The sequence below is a fragment of the Suillus fuscotomentosus genome, assembly GCF_016647785.1.
Source record: "Suillus fuscotomentosus strain FC203 chromosome Unknown F5891scaffold_177, whole genome shotgun sequence".
In the NCBI taxonomy this organism is placed as follows: domain Eukaryota; kingdom Fungi; phylum Basidiomycota; class Agaricomycetes; order Boletales; family Suillaceae; genus Suillus; species Suillus fuscotomentosus.
The window spans coordinates 11328-34602 of record NW_024539689.1 but is presented as its reverse complement, the minus strand read 5'-3'; the positions used below and the strand labels follow the sequence as shown (position 1 = coordinate 34602).

At 45.0% G+C, this 23275-nt stretch overlaps 5 protein-coding genes across 5 annotated transcripts; 1 reads left to right on the top strand and 4 right to left on the bottom strand.

Annotated features, from left to right (window-relative positions):
• Positions 1-10430: 10430 nt before the first annotated feature.
• Positions 10431-11033, bottom strand: F5891DRAFT_966103 (uncharacterized protein; the record flags this gene model as incomplete). The annotated part of the gene is made up of 3 exons (XM_041376213.1): positions 10431-10523; positions 10574-10805; positions 10849-11033. Coding segments are annotated over 3 exons (510 nt in total), but the record flags the coding sequence as incomplete, so codon positions are not given.
• Positions 11034-11654: 621 nt separating this feature from the next.
• F5891DRAFT_1199158 (uncharacterized protein) lies at positions 11655-12748 on the bottom strand (the record flags this gene model as incomplete). Its single annotated transcript, XM_041368719.1, has 3 exons — positions 11655-11864; positions 11920-12602; positions 12655-12748. The coding sequence occupies 3 exons, from the start codon at positions 12746-12748 to the stop codon at positions 11655-11657; spliced, it is 987 nt and encodes a 328-aa protein (XP_041217195.1).
• A 779-nt stretch (positions 12749-13527) lies between these two features.
• On the bottom strand, positions 13528-13806 carry F5891DRAFT_922003 (uncharacterized protein; the record flags this gene model as incomplete). The annotated part of the gene is made up of 1 exon (XM_041373798.1): positions 13528-13806. A coding segment is annotated over one exon (279 nt), but the record flags the coding sequence as incomplete, so codon positions are not given.
• Positions 13807-15931: 2125 nt separating this feature from the next.
• F5891DRAFT_987757 (uncharacterized protein) lies at positions 15932-19860 on the top strand (the record flags this gene model as incomplete). Its single annotated transcript, XM_041377943.1, has 15 exons — positions 15932-16045; positions 16084-16273; positions 16331-16420; positions 16481-17170; positions 17224-17397; positions 17450-17624; positions 17736-17766; positions 17883-18186; positions 18233-18526; positions 18652-18722; positions 18765-19148; positions 19269-19364; positions 19419-19482; positions 19677-19699; positions 19801-19860. 15 exons carry the CDS (start codon positions 15932-15934, stop codon positions 19858-19860), a joined length of 2760 nt encoding a protein of 919 aa, XP_041217193.1.
• Positions 19861-21073: 1213 nt separating this feature from the next.
• Positions 21074-22842, bottom strand: F5891DRAFT_987756 (uncharacterized protein; the record flags this gene model as incomplete). Its single annotated transcript, XM_041377942.1, has 10 exons — positions 21074-21119; positions 21183-21262; positions 21321-21350; positions 21460-21531; positions 21695-21936; positions 21994-22052; positions 22077-22324; positions 22373-22467; positions 22699-22738; positions 22792-22842. The coding sequence occupies 10 exons, from the start codon at positions 22840-22842 to the stop codon at positions 21074-21076; spliced, it is 963 nt and encodes a 320-aa protein (XP_041217192.1).
• Between the last annotated feature and the right edge of the window lie 433 nt (positions 22843-23275).

The following is a 23275-nucleotide window of genomic DNA, read 5'->3' as shown; positions in this document are numbered from 1 at the left end:
TACTGGTAACTGGTGAAAAGATTGCTTGCTTATGTAAGCTACAAAAGTGCCAACATAAGGTAAGGTAAAAACAGTCTCTACAAGCCCAGCCAGAAATGAATCCCTACAGCATGAAATATGGATATAGAAAAGACGATACGTGAGAGAATACCTTGCTTGAGAAGTTGGTATTTAAGACAACTACACTCGAGCTGACAAGCAATAACATACAAGATACCGACGGTCATGGTTGGCGGAAGATGTTCGAAGAGCTTTTTAATAAGTGCAAGCACATAATATTGTTTTTCACCTGCTGATGTCATATTGACCAACCATAAGACACAATCATGACGACAAAGTAAGGCCATGATTCCCATATCAGCGAAGAAACGGGTGCTAGCTTTCTCTCGTTTTTCGTCGGCAGCAAGAAAAGATTCCCTGCAGGCATCCAATGTCGATACAGGGATGCGCATACTATCTTCGTACCTGTCTTCATCGCCTTCCGGCTTCTTGCGTTTTGTTCCACGACCAGGTAGGGAGCCTCGACAGGCAAGTACATGAGCTTCCATCCGTGTGACCTCTTCGTCCGAAATGAAAACTGATTGTGTTGGGTTTGGCGGATCTAGGCCATCGGCCCCACGTGAATTGGCTGACTGTTTCTGTGTGAAGCATGCATCGATGCATACATGGCAATCTAGCCTGCAAAAACATCAGCATGGGGGAAAACACGGTAGGAAAGACATACTTGAGACGCGAACCGTGATCCTTTTGCCAATCCTGCATTCCAAAACAAACTGGACAATGTGAACGGAGATAATTGCTTGGTTGTGTGGGCAAGACTTCGTCCCCCAAAGAACGCAAAGGAAGATGTTGTGAAATGAGGCTGTATACGCACATATTACAGTGACCTATTTCCATATAATACGAGGGAACGGACATGCATAATATCCCATATGATATGGGCCAGCGGACCATGGGCCCATGATAAAAATATCCTCGACTATGACAGATGGGCCGGGAGGCAAATTATTCCCAATGGAGGCGGGTGGGCCCATGCAGGGGATATATAGAGTAGATGAGTGGGCTGATGTACATGAATATTAGGTAGACGGGTGGGCCGAGGTAGTTGGATATTATGCAGATGGGTGTATTAAGGTAGATGTGTATGAGATAGATGGGTAGGTACTTGTTATCACATTCACGGGTGGGCCCAGACACATATTAAATTAGACGGGTGGGCCGAGGGTATTATACAATATTGTATTATACGGGTGGGCCCAGACGCATATTAATTAGACCGGTGGGCCGAGGGTGTTGTATGGGATGTTGTATTAGACGGGTGGGCCGAGGGTGGTATAAAATATAGATGGGTGGGCCCATGTGTATCATAATTGTAAACACGATGGAGCTGAGGTAGTTGTACATCAACCAAATCAGAGGAGGTAATAAAATCAAATCAGAGGAGGTAATAAAATCAAAGTTACCAAGTTCCTGGAGCAGCAGGTGATCTCCTGACATGGCCTTTGATGGTGCACAGGTTGTCTTGCAAAATTTGGAATCCGGGGTGCGAAGCTTGTGTTACCCTATGAGAAGCCAAGTTCCAATTACCAACCTTTGGGTCAACCGTACTCAGAGGAGGTAATAAATCAAAGTTCCCGAGTTCCCGGAGCAGCAGGTGATCTCCTGACATGGCCTTTGATGGTGCACAGGTTGTCTTGCAGAATTTGGAATCCAGTGTGTGAAGCTTGTGTTGCCCTATGAGACGCCAAGTTCCGTCCACCCAAATTTGGGTCAACCGTACCGACTTCCAAGTTCCGGGATCCGGGAGTCGACAAATGAATATCTGATAACCAGCACACTTCCAATCAGGTAGTATTTCATTGAGCAATGAATCATCCAAGGGGTCTCTTATCAGACTCGGTAGTCAATATAGGCAAATGATAATGAAAACATGAAAGTTGTTATTATGCTATTTTTCAAACCCGAGACCCTGAAACCCATTGTTCAACATGTCCATTTTTCACTCACTGCACAAATCACCAAGTTTCGAGTGCCAAAGTGTGAAACTTGAAACCCAGTGTGCAACATGTCCATTTTTTTTCATGTACATTACACAATTCATTGAGTTCCGAGTGCCAAGTGCCAAAACCCGAACCCCGAGACCCGAAAATATGTATGCAACATTTCCATTTTTCACTTGTTGCACAAATCACCGAGTTTTGAGTGCCAAAGCGTGAAACTTGAAACCCAGTGTGCAACATGTTGATTTTTCATTTATATAACACAAATCATAGAGTTCCGAGTGCTGAGGGCCAAACCCCGAACCCCGAGACACGAAAATATGTACACAACATGTCCATTTTTTACTCACTGCACAAATCACTGAGTTTCGAGTGCCAAAGCGTGAAACTGGAAACCCAGTGTGCAACATGTTGATTTTTCATTTATATCACACAAATAACCAAGTGCCAAGTGCCAAGTGCCGAAACCCGAAGCCCGAGACCTGAAAATATGTATGCAACATTTCCATTTTTCACTTGTTGCACAAATCACTGAGTTTCAAGTGACGAAACCCGAGACTCAAAACCAGGCATGCAACATGTTCATTATTCATTTAAATTACACAAATCATTGAGTTCCGAGCTCCGAGGGCCAAAACCAGAACCCCGAGACCCGAAAATATGTACACAACATGTCCATTTTTCACTCATTGCACAAATCACCGAGTTTTGAGTGCTGAAACCCAAAACTTGAAACCCGGTGTGCAACATGTTGATTTTTCATTTACATCACACAAATCATTGAGTTCCGAGGTCCGAGGTCCGAGACCCGAACCCCGAACCCCGAAAATATGTGCACAACATGTCCATTTTTGACTTGTTGCACAAATCACCGAGTTTTGAGTGCTGAAACCTGAAACTCAAAACCCGGCATGCAACATGTCCATTTTTCATTTATATTACACAAATCATCAAGTTCCGAGTGCCGAGGGCCGAAACCCGAACCCCGAGACCCGAAAATATGTATGCAACATTTCCATTTTTCACTTGTTGCACAAATCACTGAGTTTCAAGTGCCGAAACCCAAAACTCAAAACCGGGTGTGCAACATGTCCATTGTTCAATTATATTACACAAGTCATTAAGTTCCGAGTTCCGAGGGCCAAAACCCGAACCCCGAGACCCGAAAATATGTACACAACATGTCCATTTTTCACTCATTGCACAAATCACTGAGTTTTGAGTGCTGAAACCCGAAACTCGAAACCCGGCATGCAACATGTTGATTTTTCATTTACGTCACACAAATCATTGAGTTCCGAGGTCCGAGACCCGAGACCCGAACCCCAAACCCCGAAAATATGTGCACAACATGTCCATTTTTCACTCATTGCACAAATCACCGAGTTTTGAGTGCCGAAACCCAAAACTCGAAACCCAGCATGCAACATGTCCATTGTTCAATTATATTACACAAGTCATTGAGTTCCGAGCTCCGAGGGCCGAACCCCGAACCCCGAAAATATGTACACAACATGTCCATTTTTCACTCATTGCACAAATCACCGAGTTTTGAGTGCTGAAACCCGAAACTCGAAACCTGGCATGCAACATGTTGATTTTTCATTTACATTACACAAATCATCGAGTTCCGAGTGCCAAGGGCCGAGACCCGAAGCCCAAGACCCGAAAATATGTATGCAACATTTCCAATTTTCACTTGTTGCACAAATCACCGAGTTTCAAGTGCTGAAACCTGAAACTCAAAACCGGGTGTGCAACATGTCCATTGTTCAATTATATTACACAAGTCATTGAGTTCCGAGTTCCAAGGGCCGAAACCCGAACCCCGAGACCCGAAAATATGTGCACAACATGTCCATTTTTCACTCACTGTACAAATCACTGAGTTTTGAGTGCTGAAACCCGAAACTCGAAACCCGGCATGCAACATGTTGATTTTTCATTTACATTACTCAAATCATCGAGTTCCGAGTGCCGAGGGCCGAGACCCAAAGCCCGAAACCCAAAATCATGTACACAACATGTCCATTTTTCACTCATTTCACAAATCACCAAGTGTCGAGTGTCAAAACCTGAAACCCGGTACTTCAAATGGACACAAATTGTATTTGTATGTATTATCCATTGGTGTAGGGCTCAAATAACCTGGGAATTGTATTTGTCAGTACTCGGTACTTGGGACTTGGGACTTGGGACTTGGGACTTGGTACTTGGTACTTGGCACTCAGTGATCAGTGGTCAGTGGTTGGTACTTGGGACTTGGTACTCGGTACTCAGGACTCGGGACTCGGGACTCGAGACTTGAGACTTGGGACTTGAGACTTGGGACTCGGGACTTGAGACTTGGGACTTGGGACTTGGGACTTGGGACTTGGGACTTGGGACTTGGGACTTGGGACTTGGGACTTGGGACTTGGGACTTGGGACTCGGGACTCGGGACTTGGGACTTGGGACTTGGGACTCGGGACTCGGGACTCGGGACTCGGGACTTGGGACTTGGGACTCGGGACTCGGGACTCGGGACTCGGGACTCGGGACTCGGGACTCGGGACTCGGGACTCGGGACTCGGGACTCGGGACTCGGGACTCGGGACTCGGTAGTTTCTCCCTGATACCCACCAAAAAACCCACACCCACAAGGTGGGTGTGGGTATATCATGGGGTATGGGTGGGGGTAGTGCTACTCATACCCCGGGGTTCACCCACGCTATTCCCTATCGGTACTTGGTACTCGGCACTCGGTGATTGGTGGTCAGTGGTTGGTACTCGAGACTCAGTAGTCAATATAGGCAAATGATAATGAAAAATGACAGTTGTAGTCCATGTCAAGGTGAGTGATTTGGTAGTCTTTCCTTGTCATTCAGCAAAACATCAGCAATAATGAAAAAATGAAAGTTGTTATTATGCTTAACTTCCTTACCAAAGGTTGTAGTCCAAGTCCAGGTGAGTGTAGTGGTAGTCTTTTCTTGTCAATTGGTTATCTTGTTACTCATTACGCAGTACTTGGTACATGGTAATTGGTACTCAGTATTTGGTTTTGATACTCGGTATCTGGGAATCAGTAGTCAGCTTAATGAAGGTTGTAGTCCAAGTCTAGGTGAGTTTATTTGTAGTCTTTTCTCGTCCATTGGTTACCATATGACCAAGATATAAGCTAAAGAAATCCAAAACATTAATAATGACAAATGAAATACATGTGTGCAGTAAGTGAGTCTAAAGATAAAGAATGAATATTAATAGCGAGACTTGCACATTATGTCGAGATATCCAACATAACAAGCCTGTGATGTGATCAGAGACCTGGAATAACACCAATATACATCCATTATAATAGCTTAAAAGCTTAGAAATATTCATGAAGGATTGATGTAATGATAGGCAAAATGATGTGTGGAGAGTGACAGTAGACATCTTTTATACAAAGTCACATTTATATATGATTCAGGCCGAAAATATCATTACAAATATGTAGGATAGATTGTAAACTACCCAAGGAACCCATACTGCCTACTGCCCTGAGGGTAGGGGATGGGTAGAAGGGATATAGTGAAAATATGAGTTGACCCAGCATTAAAGTCCTACCACTGCTCAACTAACCATTTTCGATGCTTTGGGTCTTTGAAGTTTCCCACACTCAATTTCTTACCCATTTCACTTCCTCAGTACTCAATTCTTGGTTGATTTGTCTGTAAATTTATGTCTATGATACTTAAGATATTTGAAATGTACCCCAGGTTTCTGATTATGAAGATTCAATGTTTTGAAGGCATGGGCCCCTTATCAGGCAAAATGGCAAGTATGCACACTAGCTCACAAACTCCAGCCTATTGTGAGCTGATCTTGGTCATAAGAAGCAAGAATATAAGCTATGCTCATTATATATTAAAAGGTTGGATCATGGATGCAAGGGCAAGATACTGAAAATTGTGAAAAAATGTCACAAGTGCAATTGTCTATGCTTTGTTCCTGGAGAAGGATCCTGTGTGTCCTGGGCTGGTTATATGATATATCTACTCCGAATATGCTCAGGAATAGACTCCCTATAGTCCTTGAGGTCCAGCTTTACAGGGAAAAACCCCCAGCAGGTGAACCACCAGAAGAGGGGGAGGTACACTATACAATAAAGGATTACCCTATGGTCCTGAGCTCCTGATACATTGTTTCTATTGTTGAATAGATGATTGAGATATAATTCCAAAGTCTGTTCACCTAGAAATGAACACATAGGAACATATTTTGTATTTTTATGTATATATGCAATATCCATTTAAGCACCAAGTCTCAACTACCGATTACCAAGTCCCGACACTTGATAGTTGATAGTCAGTATTTGAGCTCCGAGTGCCAATATTGCCTACCAATATCTCAGTCAAATGATAACCAAACCAAGACCCAAGTTCCAAACCTGACTACCAAATACCAAGTATCAGTACTCGGGACTCGGGACTATTGGCTGGAGTACCCAGCTATTGATTCCCAGGTACCGAGAATTAGAACCAAGTACCAAGTACCTGACTACTGATTCTCAGGTACCAAGTATCAGAACCAAGTACCAAGTACCCAACTACTGATTTGAAGTACCGGGTTTCGGGTTTCGGCACTCAACACTTGGTGATTTGTGCAATGAGTAGATGGGCATGTGGCATACATGTTTTTGGGCTTCAGGTTTTAGGATTCTGCCCTTGGCACTCAATGATCTGTGTAATGTAAATGAACAATGAAAATGTTGCACACCGGGTTTCGAGTTTTGGGTTTCGGCACTTGAAACTCGGTGATTTGTGCAACAAGTGAAAAATGGAAATGTTGCATACATATTTTCAGGTCTTGGGGTTCGGGTCTCGGCCCTCAGCACTCGGAACTCAATGAATTGTGTAATGTACATGAAAAAAAAAATGGACATGTTGCACACTGGGTTTCAAGTTTCACGCTTTGGCACTCGAAACTCGGTGATTTGTGCAGTGAGTGAAAAATGGACATGTTGTGTACATATTTTTCGGGTCTCAGGCTTTGGGTCTCAGCCCTCGGCACTCGGAACTCGATGATTTGTGTGATATAAATGAAAAATCAACATGTTGCACACTGGGTTTCAAGTTTCACGCTTTGGCAGAACTTGAAGTTGTTGATTTAGATATCACCCGAAACCTGAACACCTGAATGTCAAATTTTCAGTGCCAAACCCCCAACCCTGACTGCCGGGTGCCGGGTGCCGAGTCCCGAAGCCCGGAACTCAGGATTTGACATTTGAGATGAACGAAATTTTTCAGACATGTTTGAATTAACCTCCGTATATCTATAAACATTTCACTAACCCCTGAACCCTGAAAGATATTTTTGTTGTCTTACATACCAAATTCCGAGTTCCGAGTTCCGGGACCCCCGAAACCCGGCAGTCCACAATTTCGGAGTTCGGGGGTTGGTAAAATGTGTATGGATATATGAAGGGTTGGTTTAAACATTTTAAAAGATGTCTCATATCAAATGTCAAGTCCCAAGTTTCGATTTCCGGGTTTCAAGAGTGCTGAGTCCCGAAGCCCAGAGTCCCGAAACCCAGAGTCCTGAAACCCGGAAATCAAAACTCGGGACTTGACATTTGATATGAGACATCTTTCAGAAATGTTTCAATCAACCTTTCATATATCCATACACATTTTACCAACCCCTGAACCCTGAAATTGTGGACTGCCAGGTCTCGGGGTTCGGGGTTCGGGGGTCCCGGAACTCGGAACTCGGGAAATTTGGGGAGATCAATAAAATTTGATTTACCCATGTTTAAAATATATTTTTGTTCTACATACCAAGTTCCGAGTTCCGGACCCCCGAACCCTGAGACCCGGCAGTCTCGGGTTTCGGGGTTCGGGGGTCCCAGCACTCGGAACTTGGGGAGATTTGGGGAGATCAATGAAATTTGATTTACAATTGAGTTGATTGGCAAACACATTAAATTGATAGAAAGTATGCCTTGGAGGGTAGCAGCAGTCATTAAAGCTAAGGGAGGAAACACTAAGTACTAGAATTATAGAGATTATGTATAATTGATTCAAACTCAAAAAAGTGTCCCAATGAGTCACCTAATTAAAATAGCCATATCTTCGCACGGCGTCAATGGATTCTCACGCTATAGGGGACATAATTGTAGCCGAGAAGCGGAGCTTTTTGGGACCTCCCTTTGACTTAGTCGGATTCTCACACCCTGGCTCGCAATAACACAATTACATGAAAACCTACAAACATTGGGACACTTTTTTGAGCCACTGTACTGAGTTCCGAGTTTCGAGTTCTGGACCTCCGAACCCTGAAACCTGAGACCCGGCAGTCCACAATTCTGGGGTTCGGGGGTTGGTAAAATGTGTATGAATATATGAAAGGTTGAATGAAACATTTTTGAAAGATGTCTCATATCAAATGTCAAATCCCGAGTTTCAACTTCCGGATTTCGGGAGTGCCGAGTCCCAAAACCTGGAGTCTTGAAACCCGAAATTCAAAACTCGGGACTTAACATTTGATATGAGACATCTTTCAAAAATGTTTCATTCAACCTTTCATATATTCATACACATTTTACCAACCCCTGAACCCCAGAATTGTGGACTGCTGGGTCTCAGGTTTTGGGGTTGGGGGGTCCAGAACTCAGAACTCGGTATGTGTAAACAAAAATATATTTCAAACATGGGTAAGTCAATGTGTTTGTCAATCAACTCAATTGTACATCAACTTTTATTGATCTCCCCAAAATTTCCCAAGTTCCGAGTTCCAGACACCCGATAACTGAGATGTACCAACCCCCGAACCCCAACACCCGAAACCCGGCAGTCTCGGGTATTGGGTATCAGGTGTCCGGAACTCAGAACTTGGGGAAAATTTGGGGAGATCAATACAATTTAATTTACAATCGAGTTAATTGACAACACATTGACTTAATCATGTTTGCAATATATTTTTGTTTAGACATACCGAGTTCTGAGTTCCGGACACCCGATACCCGAGACCCGAGACTGCTGGGTTTCGGGTGTCGGGTGTCTGGAACTCGGAACTTGGGAAAATTTGGGGAGATCAATACAATTTGATTCACAATCAAGTTGATTGACAAACACATTGACTTAACTATGTTTGCAATATATTTTTGTTTAGACATACCGAGTTCCGGACACCCGATACCCGAGACCCGGCAGTCTCGGGTTTCGGGGTTCGGGGGTCCAGAACTCGGAACTCAGTATGTCCAAACAAAAATATATTGCAAACATAGTTAAGTCAATGTGTTTGTCAATCAACTTGATTGTGAATCAAATTGTATTGATCTCCCCAAATTTTCCCAAGTTCCGAGTTCCGGACACCCGAAACACGAGACCCGGCAGTCTCGGGTTTCAGGGTTCGGGTGTCCGGAATTCAGAACTCGGTATGTCTAAACAAAAATATATTGCAAACATGGGTAAGTCAATGTGTTGTCAATCAACTTGATTGTAAATTAAATTGTATTGATCTCCCCAAATTCTCCCAAGTTCCGAGTTCCGGACACCCGATACCTGAGACCCGGCACTCTCGGGTTTGGGGGTTGGTACATCTCGGTTTGGGGTTTGGCACTGAAAATTTGACATATATATATTTGTGAGTGTTGTGCTTCTGGTGTCCATGCTTAGAAATAGGATTTGTTGCACACCAGGGTTCAGGTGTGGGGTTTTTCCACTTCAGTCCTGGATTATTGGTCAATGCCACACATGATCAATTCATGTTTTTGTGCTTAGGGGTTTAGATTTGGTGGTTGATGGTAGGTATATGCACTCATAGTGTACATGTATCCTATGTGTTTGATTCGCTGGTGGCTACATCAGCTGTATGTCTTGATGGAACATATCTAGGCTCACCCATATATGTAATACACCCCCGTCGGCCCGCCCGTCTATGTATTATCCCCCACGTCGGCCAACCCATCTATGTAATACATCCTATGTTGGCCCACCCGTCTATATAATACATCCTACATCGGCCCACCCATCTATATAATTATACCCCACCTCGGCCCACCTGTCTATGTAATAAATATTTTATTGCACCCTCAGCCCACCAGTCTATTTGATATCCCTCTCGTCAGCCCACCCGTCTATGTAATATTTCCCTACCTCGGCCCACCCATATATGTAATACACCCATGTCGGCCCACCCATCTATATAACAATATTTGCCTTACATCTCTCTTTAGCCCAGCTGTCTATAATATCCTACTCTACATATTACCTAGATGGGCCCACCCATCTCCATGAATGATCATATTCCCCTGGCCCATCCGTCAACATTAAGGATATATATATCATTGGCATACATGGGCCCACCCGTCTCCATCGGAAATAATATGTGTCCCGGCCCATCCATCATCATCGAGAATATACACAACATGGGCCCATGATCAGCTGGCCCGTATAATATGGAATTTGTCACTGAAGGGGCTCGTATATGTGGTCTCCAGCATTCGTCACAAGGACTGAGTACCAATGATACGCGTTACTGAAGCGGTGACGAAGATTGTCCTGAAGATGCTGGAGTTAGCTTACTTCAAAAAAGAATCGTGCAGGCAGACCTTGGTAGAAAGTTTGTAACCCCGAGCTGTTAGAAAAACTTCCAATGCTTCACACCAGGCTGTTGTATTGGGGGTGATCCATACAAAAAGAGTCCTAACGAGCTCTAGTACATGTAGGTCAACAGCAAGAGATGGAGCTATGGGTGCACATGCAAATAGCCCAAACTTAAGAAGTTGAAGGGGTGCGGGTGCGCAGGGGCAGCAGTCAATGTTCAAAACCTCTAAATCTGGACTACAGTCAATTTGAGCCACATAACAATATGGTGAGTTCGTACAATTGAAAAAAAACACGAGTCACTTCTAAAGTCCTCCTGTGGCATGAAGCCGTACACTCGACAGGATCATTTTGAAGTGCAGGTTGATGACAGAGCGAAGAAGATTTGTATTGATATGTGAGGTATGGACCAATTAGCGAAGGAATCACTTCGTTTGACCAGCATTGCCACTGATTGAATTTTTTCTGCCGCCCATTGGAACAGAGGGATCAGAGAAGAAGTGGACATTGTCATAAAACAAAGGCCTGTCCTGGTCAATCGGATCAGGAGGTGGGACATCAAGCCGAGGATTGGAATTGGAAGCAGTTTGTTGGGCGAAATACCGCCTACCCGGAAGTACTAGAACTGGAGGAGGACCTGGAAGATGAAATGTGTTGCTTCCTCGTGGTTTCCAGTGCTTCTTGACCATGGACAGTGTGATTAATATTTGCTGTGAATGACGACGGACAGGAGTTGCAGGAGTAGACGTGGAGGCAATATTCCATGGATGTGGTCCTCCATCCATGGTAGATGTTTCTGATAGGCACAAAGCCTGCAAGAATATTGTGACTGACTCGAAGTCAGTCAACAAGCACAGAGGAACACAAAGTCCCAGTTCATATGACCTATGTACCAAAAAATTAGTAGATACTAGCCTGGGAGGAGGATAATGGTCATGAATGCCAGTGATCAACAAACAGTGAATAGCACCGGAGCAACAAGTCAATAGAATTCACCAACAGAAATTGTACATGAAAGAACCACACTGCATAGCAACTCACATCAACGAACAAATACAGAAGCGAACAGAAGCGAGTGTAAATCGTCTATGGACCCGCGTAAAGTATATGAGGGACCATGGGGGGGCGACCTGTGTTGTCGTAAAATGATTGTACATAAAACAGGGCACATTGCTTCATGCATTGCCACTTCTCTCCCTCGGGCATCGACTCGGTGAAAGGCTGTTTGAGATCTTGAGGAGCACCGTCCCATGCGATCAACACTTGACGAAAATTCTCGAAATATAAAAGAGCATCCTGGAAAGACTCAGCATTAAGTCCATCATTCCGAGTCGAAAAATCCTTATCCCACATGCTGAGGAAAAATTCCACAGAGCAACTCCATGTGACGCTTCTTCGCCTCCCGATCCAGCCGCATATGACCGGCAAGATGTTCATCGAGTTCCAGAAGGTCGTATTGGAAGCTTTGCTCGCAAATCTCATATATGATCTGTTGAATGAGATGATGCGGCGGATTCTCGAGCATTGCTGCTTCAATTTTCTGACCCCTCCATTGCAACATCTGGGATCCAGTCCAAAACTGGTGTAGGAGCGATAATTCATCTCCAAAGAACAGGTTGAGTTTGGCTTTGGACTTGCCAGTCTTGCCTGATGGCATCTGACTACTTGACGACGAGGGCTGTGGTGTTGTTGGCTGTGTGATCAATAGATCACGCCAGCTTTGGGACCGAGGGAGCGGAGATGGAGGCGACATATAAACATGCCTCAGCCACGACTCACGGCATGCCAACCAGTTAGCGAGATATTTCTTCAGAGACTGCGAGGAAAGGACATTGACAAATAATCCATGATCGGGGAGCCTGTATCCCTCATCCATTCTTGCGTGGGTTGGCTTGACACAACTCAAATCTTTGTCCGCGGGAGTCATAGCCGATGTGAAGAAGGTGTTGATGTTGGGCATGAACGGGTGAGCCACATCGCACCATTTGTCATGTCCAACTTGAGACTGGTTCTGGCGCAGAGCGGTCGGTTCATCTAGATAATTGTTAGATAAGAATGGTGAACCGAAATTAGACACTGCACTCACATACTGCGGACTTATTTTTCATGGTCTTGGTGGGCGCTTTACCCGATGACGGCTCTCTGGAAGCTGCAAAGCGATTGACTTCGGTTTGATCCATAGGGATCTCTTCAAAAGTAAGGTACAGTTGACGAACCGCTGTTACGACGTTAAGTCGTGTGCGAACTGGGATGATCTAACAGCGACGATCATGACAGTGATATCACGTGCTGAGAGTCCAAGGTCGGCTTCCACAGATAAGCGGAAGTTGCGTACGCTTGCGGAAGCGAGCAATAATAGTGGTTTACAGACAGAAGGGTTCTCTGGTCCTTCCGAAGGTGCGGATCTGATGTCAAGCAGGTAGCTTTAGCAAGACAAAGGTTTCGAGGCAAAACCCAGTAGGATTAAAGTAAGGAACATCTACTTTAATCGTCGACCTTATATAAGGCTACTCTATCGTATCTAAGCTCAGCTTGAAGCTGGGTTCTAATCTGCTTATCTATTGAGTCAGAGATACCATGCATGAGGCAGGCTTCTATCTATGATGAGGACCGCGAGGCGTCCTTCTATCAGTACATGAGGCAACACGAGGCTTGCCTTCTATCTTGATAACATAAATAGGTCTTCTAGACCTATGTCGTCATATGTTCATCATAGCGGTCCAGACCGCTTATCTAAGCCGGCATCTTCCGGGCTTCTCTTCTATCTGTCATCTGTCATCAAGGCCTAAAGGCCCAGTTATTGTGTCATTGCCGTGCGAGGTGGCAGAGGGCTGGTCGAGTAGCTGGGGGCTCACGTAGTGACTGTAACAACCGCAGCCTGGCATTGATGATCACTTGGACCCTTGTAACGGATATCGAAAGGTTGAGCGAAGTTCTTAATGGGATGGAGGTACATCCCAAACACAAGGTCGGCAGGAGTGAAGGGAATGACTTGGCGGATGTTAATCTTATCATCGACGAGCCTGACATCTTGTATCAACCACACAGGTACACCAGCCTTGTGGAGCCTCAACGCGATAGCGGAGTCTTTGGTGAAGCACCCCATCCAAGTCTTGTTGACCCTGTGCACTTTGTCCTCAAATTTCAACCATGGCTCAAAGATCTCAAGGTAATCCATCATGCTCCATATCTCCAGAAATTGCCTCTGAAACTCGGCCAAGATCATCACAATATCTCGCCAAGCCCGCATCTCTTTGAAGCGTTCAAAAACAGAGCACAACCCGGTGACCCATCCAACAACCGTGTCTTGCTTGTTTTCTCGGAATAGCTTGTAGGAGCCGACGCGCTTGTTAGACTGCTCGTACAGTCGAAATAGGTGATCACGGTGGGTGGACTTCAGCTTGCCAAAGACATGACCAGGAGATAGTGGCTCAAAATCGTCAGAAAAAGCTGGCGACCACCAAGCATACCACAGGTCAGTGCTAGGATCATGGAATTCGCGTCATGGAATGGTAAAACTCCAGGTGTAAGCATCTGCATACATTTGAGGCCACTGGAAAGGATCCATCGCCCAAAACTTCCCATCCGCCCTCACTTGCACAATATCGGAGGGATTGTCATATAGTTGGGGAACGAAAGTCATATTAGGCGAAGTGAAAATGAGTTGACCGTCATACAGTGGCTCAAAAAAGTGTCCCAATGTTTGTAGGTTTTCATGTAATTGTGTTATTGCGAGCCAGGGTGTGAGAATCCGACTAAGTCAAAGGGAGGTCCCAAAAAGCTCCGCTTCTCGGCTACAATTATGTCCCCTATAGCGTGAGAATCCATTGACGCCGTGCGAAGATATGGCTATTTTAATTAGGTGACTCATTGGGACACTTTTTTGAGTTTGAATCAATTATACATAATCTCTATAATTCTAGTACTTAGTGTTTCCTCCCCTGGCTCACAATAACACAATTACATGAAAACCTACAAACATTGGGACACTTTTTTGAGCCACTGTAGGTGAGAGAGCGTGTGTCTGTAGCTGTGATAGCATCTATATCAAAATTAGAGGAGGATCACAGGACAATCACCAAGGGCACTTACTGTCACTGTTGCGTAAGAATGGTTTAAATTCACGATGTATTGTCAGAGGCATCATCAGAGGGACTGCGAATAACGAAAAGGTGACTATCCGATGAGAGTGAGTAATCGAGCGACGAACAAATAAAGGCACGGTAAGTGCAAGCTAAGAGGAATCTGAACGTGATGAAGGGTACTGTAACCGAAGTTAGAGTAGCGAGTGCTATTGCACAGTAACACAAAGTCACTGGAATAGTGTTGTCTACTGCAAAGGCAGAATAATCGACACCGGCGATGGGAGGAGAAGGAAGAGTTGGAAAGAGCAAAGGAAAAGGTAAAGGGTAAAGAGTAAAGTTAGTAAAGGCGCAAAGTTGTGATTACGCCCTGGGATAACCCAAATGGGCTTGTGACAAATGAGAATTGTGAAGTGAGAATTTGTTGGAACATTCGCCAACCTCAGCCAACTACGCCACCTTCCTCCTCTCTATTCCTGCACTCATCTATCCCTCGACTCCTCGTGAGCTGCCTTCACGGTAGCTAACACTATCTGAAGTGACTTCGTGTCACTTCAGATACACTACACACAGTCTGACTTTGTGTTAGTACTGTTACGACCACTCAATCTTCCACCGTCCTTCGATGTCCGGCTTACCATCTTGATTTGCTGTGACACCCTCATCAGTCTCTTAAGCTCCTACCTTTGCGATAGCAGATGTCGTTGGGTGCTAGTGTTGACGCTGTCTGGTAGCTAAGTCATAGTTTACTTTTCATCTTCCTGTACTTAACTCACTATTCCGTAATTGCTTTGGGTACTCTGCGCGCTACTTCAGGATGGCCTCGCCCGTTCCAAATGTGGTCTATGTGTCATATCTAGAGTATTGGAGTCTTCTGTCGAAGTTTGTTCGTCGTCCAGCTGACGATCTTATGCATATAGTACACCGTAGGCGCCCTGTTCCTACCTTTAAACACCGGGTATGCTCCAATTTTTCGCCATCAACTCTCTCTCACTCAGTCATTCTCACTACAGTATTTTCCTTCTCGTCTTGAGAATTTGCGTGAAAACTGAGGTAGGTCTGAATTTCTCCATCATGTTGTCTGTTGTTCTAACTTACTCCTACATCAGCTTTTACTTGAATTCGCTGTTTGCGAGACTTCGTGTCTTGGCTGCTGAAAAGGACTTCATGTTCTTCAAGCTCCTTGCTGTCAATATTTGAGGACTTCGTGTTCTTCAAGCTGCTTTCTGTTGTATTCATGTTCATAGATCTCTTTAGTCAATTTGTCAAGCTCCCTCTGCCATGCCTCCCAAAGAATCATCTTCCACCAAAAAGTGCGCTAACCCGCGGATGGAAACTCCTGTCATCAACTTCGTGATGCATACCTGCAGTGGTGCGCCTATCAACCAATGCATGGTACATTTATTTTTATTTTTATTTTATTTTATCACAAGACATTGATATTCGTCTTTGAAAGCTTCAGACTAAGACACTACCACCCACCAAAAAAATCAAACCTACCCCCTTTGCCGAGGGGGAACTTGTTCATGAGCTTCAACGACTACAGCGCCATCCTTGCCCGGCACGCGAAATCCTCCGTTGCTACCACAGAGCCACGCACTGACACTGAGTCTGATACCCAAGGTATGGGTGGCCATTCTACAAATCGAGTAACCACCCACTGACACGACTATTACAAAGACCACCCGAAGACTGATGACCTTGTCACGGACGATGAGGACAACAGTGAAGGACAAGCGGATGCTCACGAGGGCGATCCCAAAATTCATGGTATGTACCACCGTCTTCTATCAATCATTTTTCACTAACAGACCTTGTTTTGTCTCCCAGAATCCTTACCCCCCTCTGATACTCCAGAGGATGAAAATTCTTCCTTGGATGGCGCCCCTTCCTCAGAGAACAACTACCCGTACCGAAATCAAGAAGCGAGGAGACAGGCTGAACACTGTGCAATGCTTGCTCAGCGTGATCCTTCCTCTTCGGAAGAGGAGTCTGATGAAGATGATGATGAATACAAAGAAGATCAAGAAGCCGACGAAGAAAAAGAAGAAGCCGACGACAACGACGACAATGACTTACCTGCGCCTCCATCAAAGACAAAATTGCCCCAGAAGTGCGCACCTCCAAAAGCTCTCCCCCCAAAATCCACAGTAACAGGGACTCCCCCATCCACCCAGGTACTCCAGGCTGCTGCGCATGTGACGATGAAGTCGGTCGAGAAGAGTCCCATCTCCAGTGCTCTGCCAAAAAGCTCCATGGCAATGGAGACTGATGATGACGACAATGACCCTCCCGTCACTTCTAGACCTGGGCGGCTGTGCCAGGAAGGCATAGACGACACGCAGGAGCTCGGGCGCAAGACACTTCACGCTGCCAAGTTAATTGGTGACAAATATGGAAAATCTGCACGCACAATACTCATCGAGGCCAGGTTGTCTGTGAAACACTCCAGGGCCGAGACCCCATGGAATATGCACCAAGGATGGTACAAAGGAAAATATCCTCGAGAAACTGATGAAGGTGAATATTTATTTCATGTTGTGGTGCCCATACTGACCAATATCCTCTGGTAGAACTTAGTGATTGGAGAAAGAGACAGCGCGACCACTACTACAACCTTGAAGACAGCGACCCGCTGTGGGATGACATACAAGCGCACTATGATGGTCACTTGGGCAGTGCTAGTAACAATCGATCGCGTGCCAGTATTGTTATGTCTACAAGGGACGCACTCGCTAAGCATGTAAGTATTTTGACAGTACTTGTTTGTATTATGGCTTACTGTCGCAAAGTTTGCAGCTTATTCTCACTTAGAAGGCATTGAGGTCATTGGCTGTGTCTTTGATTCGACTCCTGATGAGGTGGCCCGACAGGCCTTGGGTTTTGTCGCAGGCTCATCCACCTTCATGGATGTCATCAATGAACGCCAAGTGGACGCCCAACTTGCGTTAGATTGGATTATTACTGCAGCAAAGTATGTGGCTTGGAACTACTCTAAGTTTAATCTTACAATGTGTCCAGGGCAAAAAACTACCAGCTCGCAATGCTGCAGTTTGGGGGGGCATAAGATATTTTGTTTTCGAAGCCTGGTGAAGCCCCATGGGACCGTTACCGACGTATCTGGCCGGTCATGGTACTGGAGAAACTAGGTAAGCTCGACTTATTCCCATCCATGACTTGATTTTAATTCAATTCAACACAACAATTCGGCTACAAAACGAAGTCTGTCCAGTGGCGGAAGTTACTCGACGTTGCATACCAGAACAAGTTTCAATTCGAACTCTGGCCTGACAAAGTTCCCCCAGTTGGCCCAGACTTCAACTACCACACCCTCAGCGCACAACATCTGAAGTTACTCGTCGTGCCTTACATCAAGCGTAGGGCTTTGCAATATTATGACACTGAACTGAAGACTGAAGCTGAGAACTTACTCGAACTTCGGTGCAAGCAAGGACGGAGCAAAAAAACTCTTGATGATATCATTGACGAGTTGGATGTCGCTGTGTCTGAGATTGATATTGTTCCTTGGCCCAAAGGTACTTATTGCCCTGTTCATTTTTATGTCTAACGTTGTTGCTTCAGATCACATCGAGCAATGTGAAAAAGACGACCCTAAAATGTTTGATATTCCTTTGGTCACCAGCGCTTCCAATATCGTGCTCCGGAAACTCGCGGACTCCGAGAAATTCAAGCACTCCATCCCCCAAGGGTTGCTTCAAAAATACAAGGAAGCAACATCAGTATGTGGTTCGAATGTCGGTGTTCCTTCGGGAGGAAGGCAGCTTGGAGATACTACTCGGGATCGCCAGTCTCAACAACAGACCTCCGCTGCTCGTGAATATTCGATTGTTCGTGAGAACCACTACACTGATGATGGTCTGCCCCATCCAGAACGCTGCCCATCGGCATTTCAGCAACAGAAGTCTCGCAAGCGACCACATGCAGAGGATTATGGCAAGTCCATGAATTACTTGCAGATTCTCTTCTAATCGAGTGTCCAGCAGATGAACAACTTGCATCTGAGGCTGATAGCTTGAATGCATCAGACTCTCGCATCACGAAGAAGTCAAAGGTAAGCTGAAGACTGATATCTTCTATCATTATCTCATTCAAGTTAATTTTCAGGTCGTACGTCATCGTGATGGTGCGCCACATGTTGAATTGCCACCTCTGCACTTTGTCCCTGCTCATCCTCGACCCCAACTTCAATCTTGACCTCGCCCTCGCCCTCACCTTCGTGCACCTACACCTGACTACGAACCACATCAACACTGGGATGATGAGGTACAGCAGGTGTCTCCGCATCATCTTCATTCCTATGGGCATAATGTTGCCCATCATCATCGCCATGATTTTCTGGCTGCAGGCCCTTCAAGAGTGGTTGCAAGGGCATGTGAGAGATCCAATTATGACAGGAACACTCCGGCTCCTGGGTATGATTCATATGATCGTGATTTCGTTTACCGTGACTAATGTTTCATATCACTCGAACTATTGTGTATGTACTTGTGTATGATAGCTTGAATGACTATGTGTTTTGTGGTCCCAAACTGTGGTGCACAATGGGCACTCGAAAGATAATGTCAGCATCGAGGAGTTTTCATATGTGTAAATCTAGGCCATCATGGCTATCCCACTCAATAAATTAAGAATAATGAACTATCCCACTTATATATATATTGGGTTGCTGGGTCATACCAAGGATCAATTGATGGTGAGTGGGCTATCCCTGGTGGTATGTTGAAGCTATATATATGCAGTGGGCCAGCCCAGTGTCTATGTAATATGCGGTGGGCCATCCCAGGGCTCGTATTGGGCTGGCCCATACATATGTAAGGAGTGATGGGCTATCCCTAGTGGAATGTTGAAGATATATATATATGCAGTGGGCCAGCCCAGGGCTCGTATTGGGCTGACCCGTACTACATATGAATACCGATGGGCTACCCTGCTGTGTATAAGGGCTTGTATTGGGCTGACCCGTGCATATGAAATTAGTGATGGGCTATCCCACTGTGTATAATAGACTGTCCCTTGAATATTGAACAAGTAAGAAGCTAACCCATATCACACCTATCAGGCAGTTGGGTAAGAAGGGATAGTGGAGTACTAACATAAAAGTCCTGCACTTGGATATTGTATGAGGTTAGGCAACAAGAACAGGAGGGCTTGGTGATCTGGTCCGTGGAACAGGAGTGGTGATGGGTTGAAGCCCAAGGGCATTTAACGTATTGGGAGTTGTGCGTTCAAGATAAAGAATGTAGTTTCCATAGAGAATGGTCATGATGATGAGGAGGATGAGGACAACTAATAACCAGCGATTGATGAAATCATAGGTCAGGAAATCGAGAGATCGTTGGTGAACCATGGAATGTGCTGCTAAACTAGTGTCAGATTTGCAAGAGCAAGTCACCACTGGGAATATTACAATAAAAAATGAGTTAGTTAAAGTAGAGAGGCTTAGGAGTAAGTACTGACCCAGATGAGCAATCTAGTGAAATAGTAAAGAAAGGAGAGAGAACAATTGAAGGCCTAATACTGGATGAGGATGTTGCAAAATAGAATGTAGAAGAAAGAGAGAAGAAAAACTGTACAGAACTTTTATAGAATGTGGAAAAATAGTGACAAACAAGTAATAACATTTGGACTGGGCCAGCCCGCATCATGCATATGGGAGAGCCGGGTCAGCCCAGTCACTATATAAACCAGCGGTGGGCTAGCCCGCATCATGTGTAGGAGAGAGCCGGGTCAGCCCAGTCACCATATAAACCAGCGGTGGGCTAGTCCACATCATGCATAGGAGAGAGCCGGGTCAGCCCAGTCACCATATAAAACAGCGGTGGGCTAGCCCGCATCATGCATAGGAGAGTGCCGGGTCGGCCCAGTCACCATATAAACCAGCGGTGGGCTATCCCGCATTGACCAGTCACTGTCTTTTTCTTTCCGCTTTTATGCTTACATCCAAAGTAATATGTGATGACACTTACTCCAATAAAACCTGGAGTATTGTGGTGCAGGGTATGTTCCAATTGTGCAAATTAACCAGATGGAGTGTAAAATATGTCAGTATCTGGAGTGAGGGCACAGTCAAGAAGGATTTCTAGGTCAAGGACCTCACCCGACTTACATTCTTCCCTCATCTTCAAAGACAACCCCCCGTCTACCACAAATAGCACCTTACCTGACTTACATTCTTCCCTCATCTTCATAGACAACCCCCCCATCTACCACAAATTTATTCCCGCCTCCTCCAGCTGCTTTGAATTTCGTAGGTCAAGAACCTTACCCAACTTACATTCTTCCACATCTTCAAAGACAAGCCGCCCCCCCCCCCCCCCCCCCCCCCCTCACCACATATTTCTTTTCACTTCCTCCATTCGTAGGTCAAGGACCTTATGAAGACAAACATTATACTCTAAGTGTCTAAATGTGTGGGTAATTTTTCATGAGAAATGACCCCTGACACCCCCTGTGTATTCATATAATAAAGTATCTAGGATGACCCAGATGGGTCATGGGACAGATCAAATACATTGGCCCAGCAGGCCCAGGCTTCGTGGGGAAAGTGTTGAATTGGCCCAGGATATAACCTGCATTGCCTGGGAATACCACCTAAGATCATGCCTCTTAGGTGAGATTGTAAGCCAGAATATATGTACCTAAGAGGTACTTTAACAGGGGTGACTGAAGTGATTTCCACCTAGATAGCAACATTGGAGAGGTCCTAATGTTATCACGAATGAAATTCATCAGTCTCTCATACATTCTGTTAAAAGTAGCGTAACTGAAGTCAATTTGTTTGAACACACCAGTCGAGAACTCGTGCAGGCTGCAGCATGCAGCCGTTGCAGACAATGCCATGATATTGTCGAGACTACTGTCTGAATTAATGAATCTATCGTAGCCATCGCGAAAAGCAGCACACAATGCAATTTGAATAATTGTGTCGTGTTCAAATGAGAAGCGAAATTTTCGACCGTCATCTAGCTATCAATGAGCTTGTCATCCTCCAAACAATGGCACTCGCAAAATAGTACTACATACCATAACTGAATTGCCAAATATATAATTGAGACTGTCATCGCGAATCAGAAATGTGACAGTTGATTTAGTGTGGTTAATCTGGGCCGTCAAGTCGGTCCAAATCGATAGTTGGAGGCTGTATAGAATTTCAACAAGGTCTTGCACAGATTGCTTGAAGCGATTGAGTATTGTAGACATCGGCGTAATGATGGTCTTGTATAGTGCAGATAGATTTTCGTCAACCCAAAGTTTTCTCAAGCTATCTAATAGTTATCCCATTAGCACCTGATAGTACCCTAGTTGTAGCATGAAGAACTCACCTTTGGTGATAATGAGCGAACACGCATCAGTAAGTGCACGTCCTACGACAGTCGTTTGACTAGACAAATCGTGGAAAGCACACTTATTTAGTGTTTCTACAACTACATAGTTCTTAGCATCCTTCACAACGGTTTTTGAGTCCTGTTCATTGACCAAAGGTCCCACAGTAGCACATGTAGCTCTTGCGACAGTCGATGATGCAGAGGGGGGAGTGGTGGTAGCAAGTGGCGTTGGCTCTGGATCTGACATGAGCAACTCCCTTGGGGGTCTAACAGGTGGAAGCTTGTATCGTCGTGTGGTAGACTTTTGTACTCCCATAGTCTCGTCTCTCTAATATATGATTAACTACAACCCAGACTTATATAAAACAAGACTTACGAAAACAACACCATCGGTATATTCTTGATGAGATTTTTCCGCACCACAAAGAGGCAAGTACGTGTATTCCATACAATATTGAGATGCAACGTCACCTGCAGGTGCAAATGACCGTTGAACTCGATCAGGCCCCGCAGTGTGGGGGGCCATCCCAATAAAACGGGATGCCCTTGGTAAAGGGATGTTGCCCTGGAAATTGGGCGGAATAGAGGTGTAGTTATCATTCGAGAAAGTGGGGGGAGGATAGATGTGAGGGGGTAGTTCAGGTGTGTTCATCGACTCTGGTATCTCCGATGCACAGCCAAGCTAGTTTGCCGATGACTGACCTGTGACGTTAAGTCCTGGTTGTCGAACAATGGGAACATCCTGTTATATGAGTCAGTACACTACTAGTAACAGAGACATTCCAGGGTACTCACCCGCACAACTCTTCGATGAGCTCTAGGGGGCGCATTTTGGCTTGCAGACATCACGGTCAAGTGCAGGTACAATGATCAATCGATAATCAGTGTGTGTAAGAACATCTTCGTAAGGCAAAAAAAAAAAGGTTCACAACGTGCTACATTCAATGGTAATTGTAGTTATACAAACTACAAATAAAGATGTCAACACGCTAAATGGACAAACGTAGGAAAACAAGTTTGCTTAAATACCACCTTGCAATATCCAATCACATCTTGCATGCTACACTTTACCAATAAATAGGTGCGTGACTGCCATATAAAAGAATGAAGCTCACCTTCATATTGGTTAATAAAAATAGACCTCCACTCTGATTCACTTCAGTCCTGATGCCAGCTCATCCTCGTGGCAATCTCCGACAAATGCAAAATCGCAAGGACCTCCGATGGAGTGTGTGTCAGCAGTGTTGAGGTCTGAAGCTGGAACATCCGAAGGAAGGAA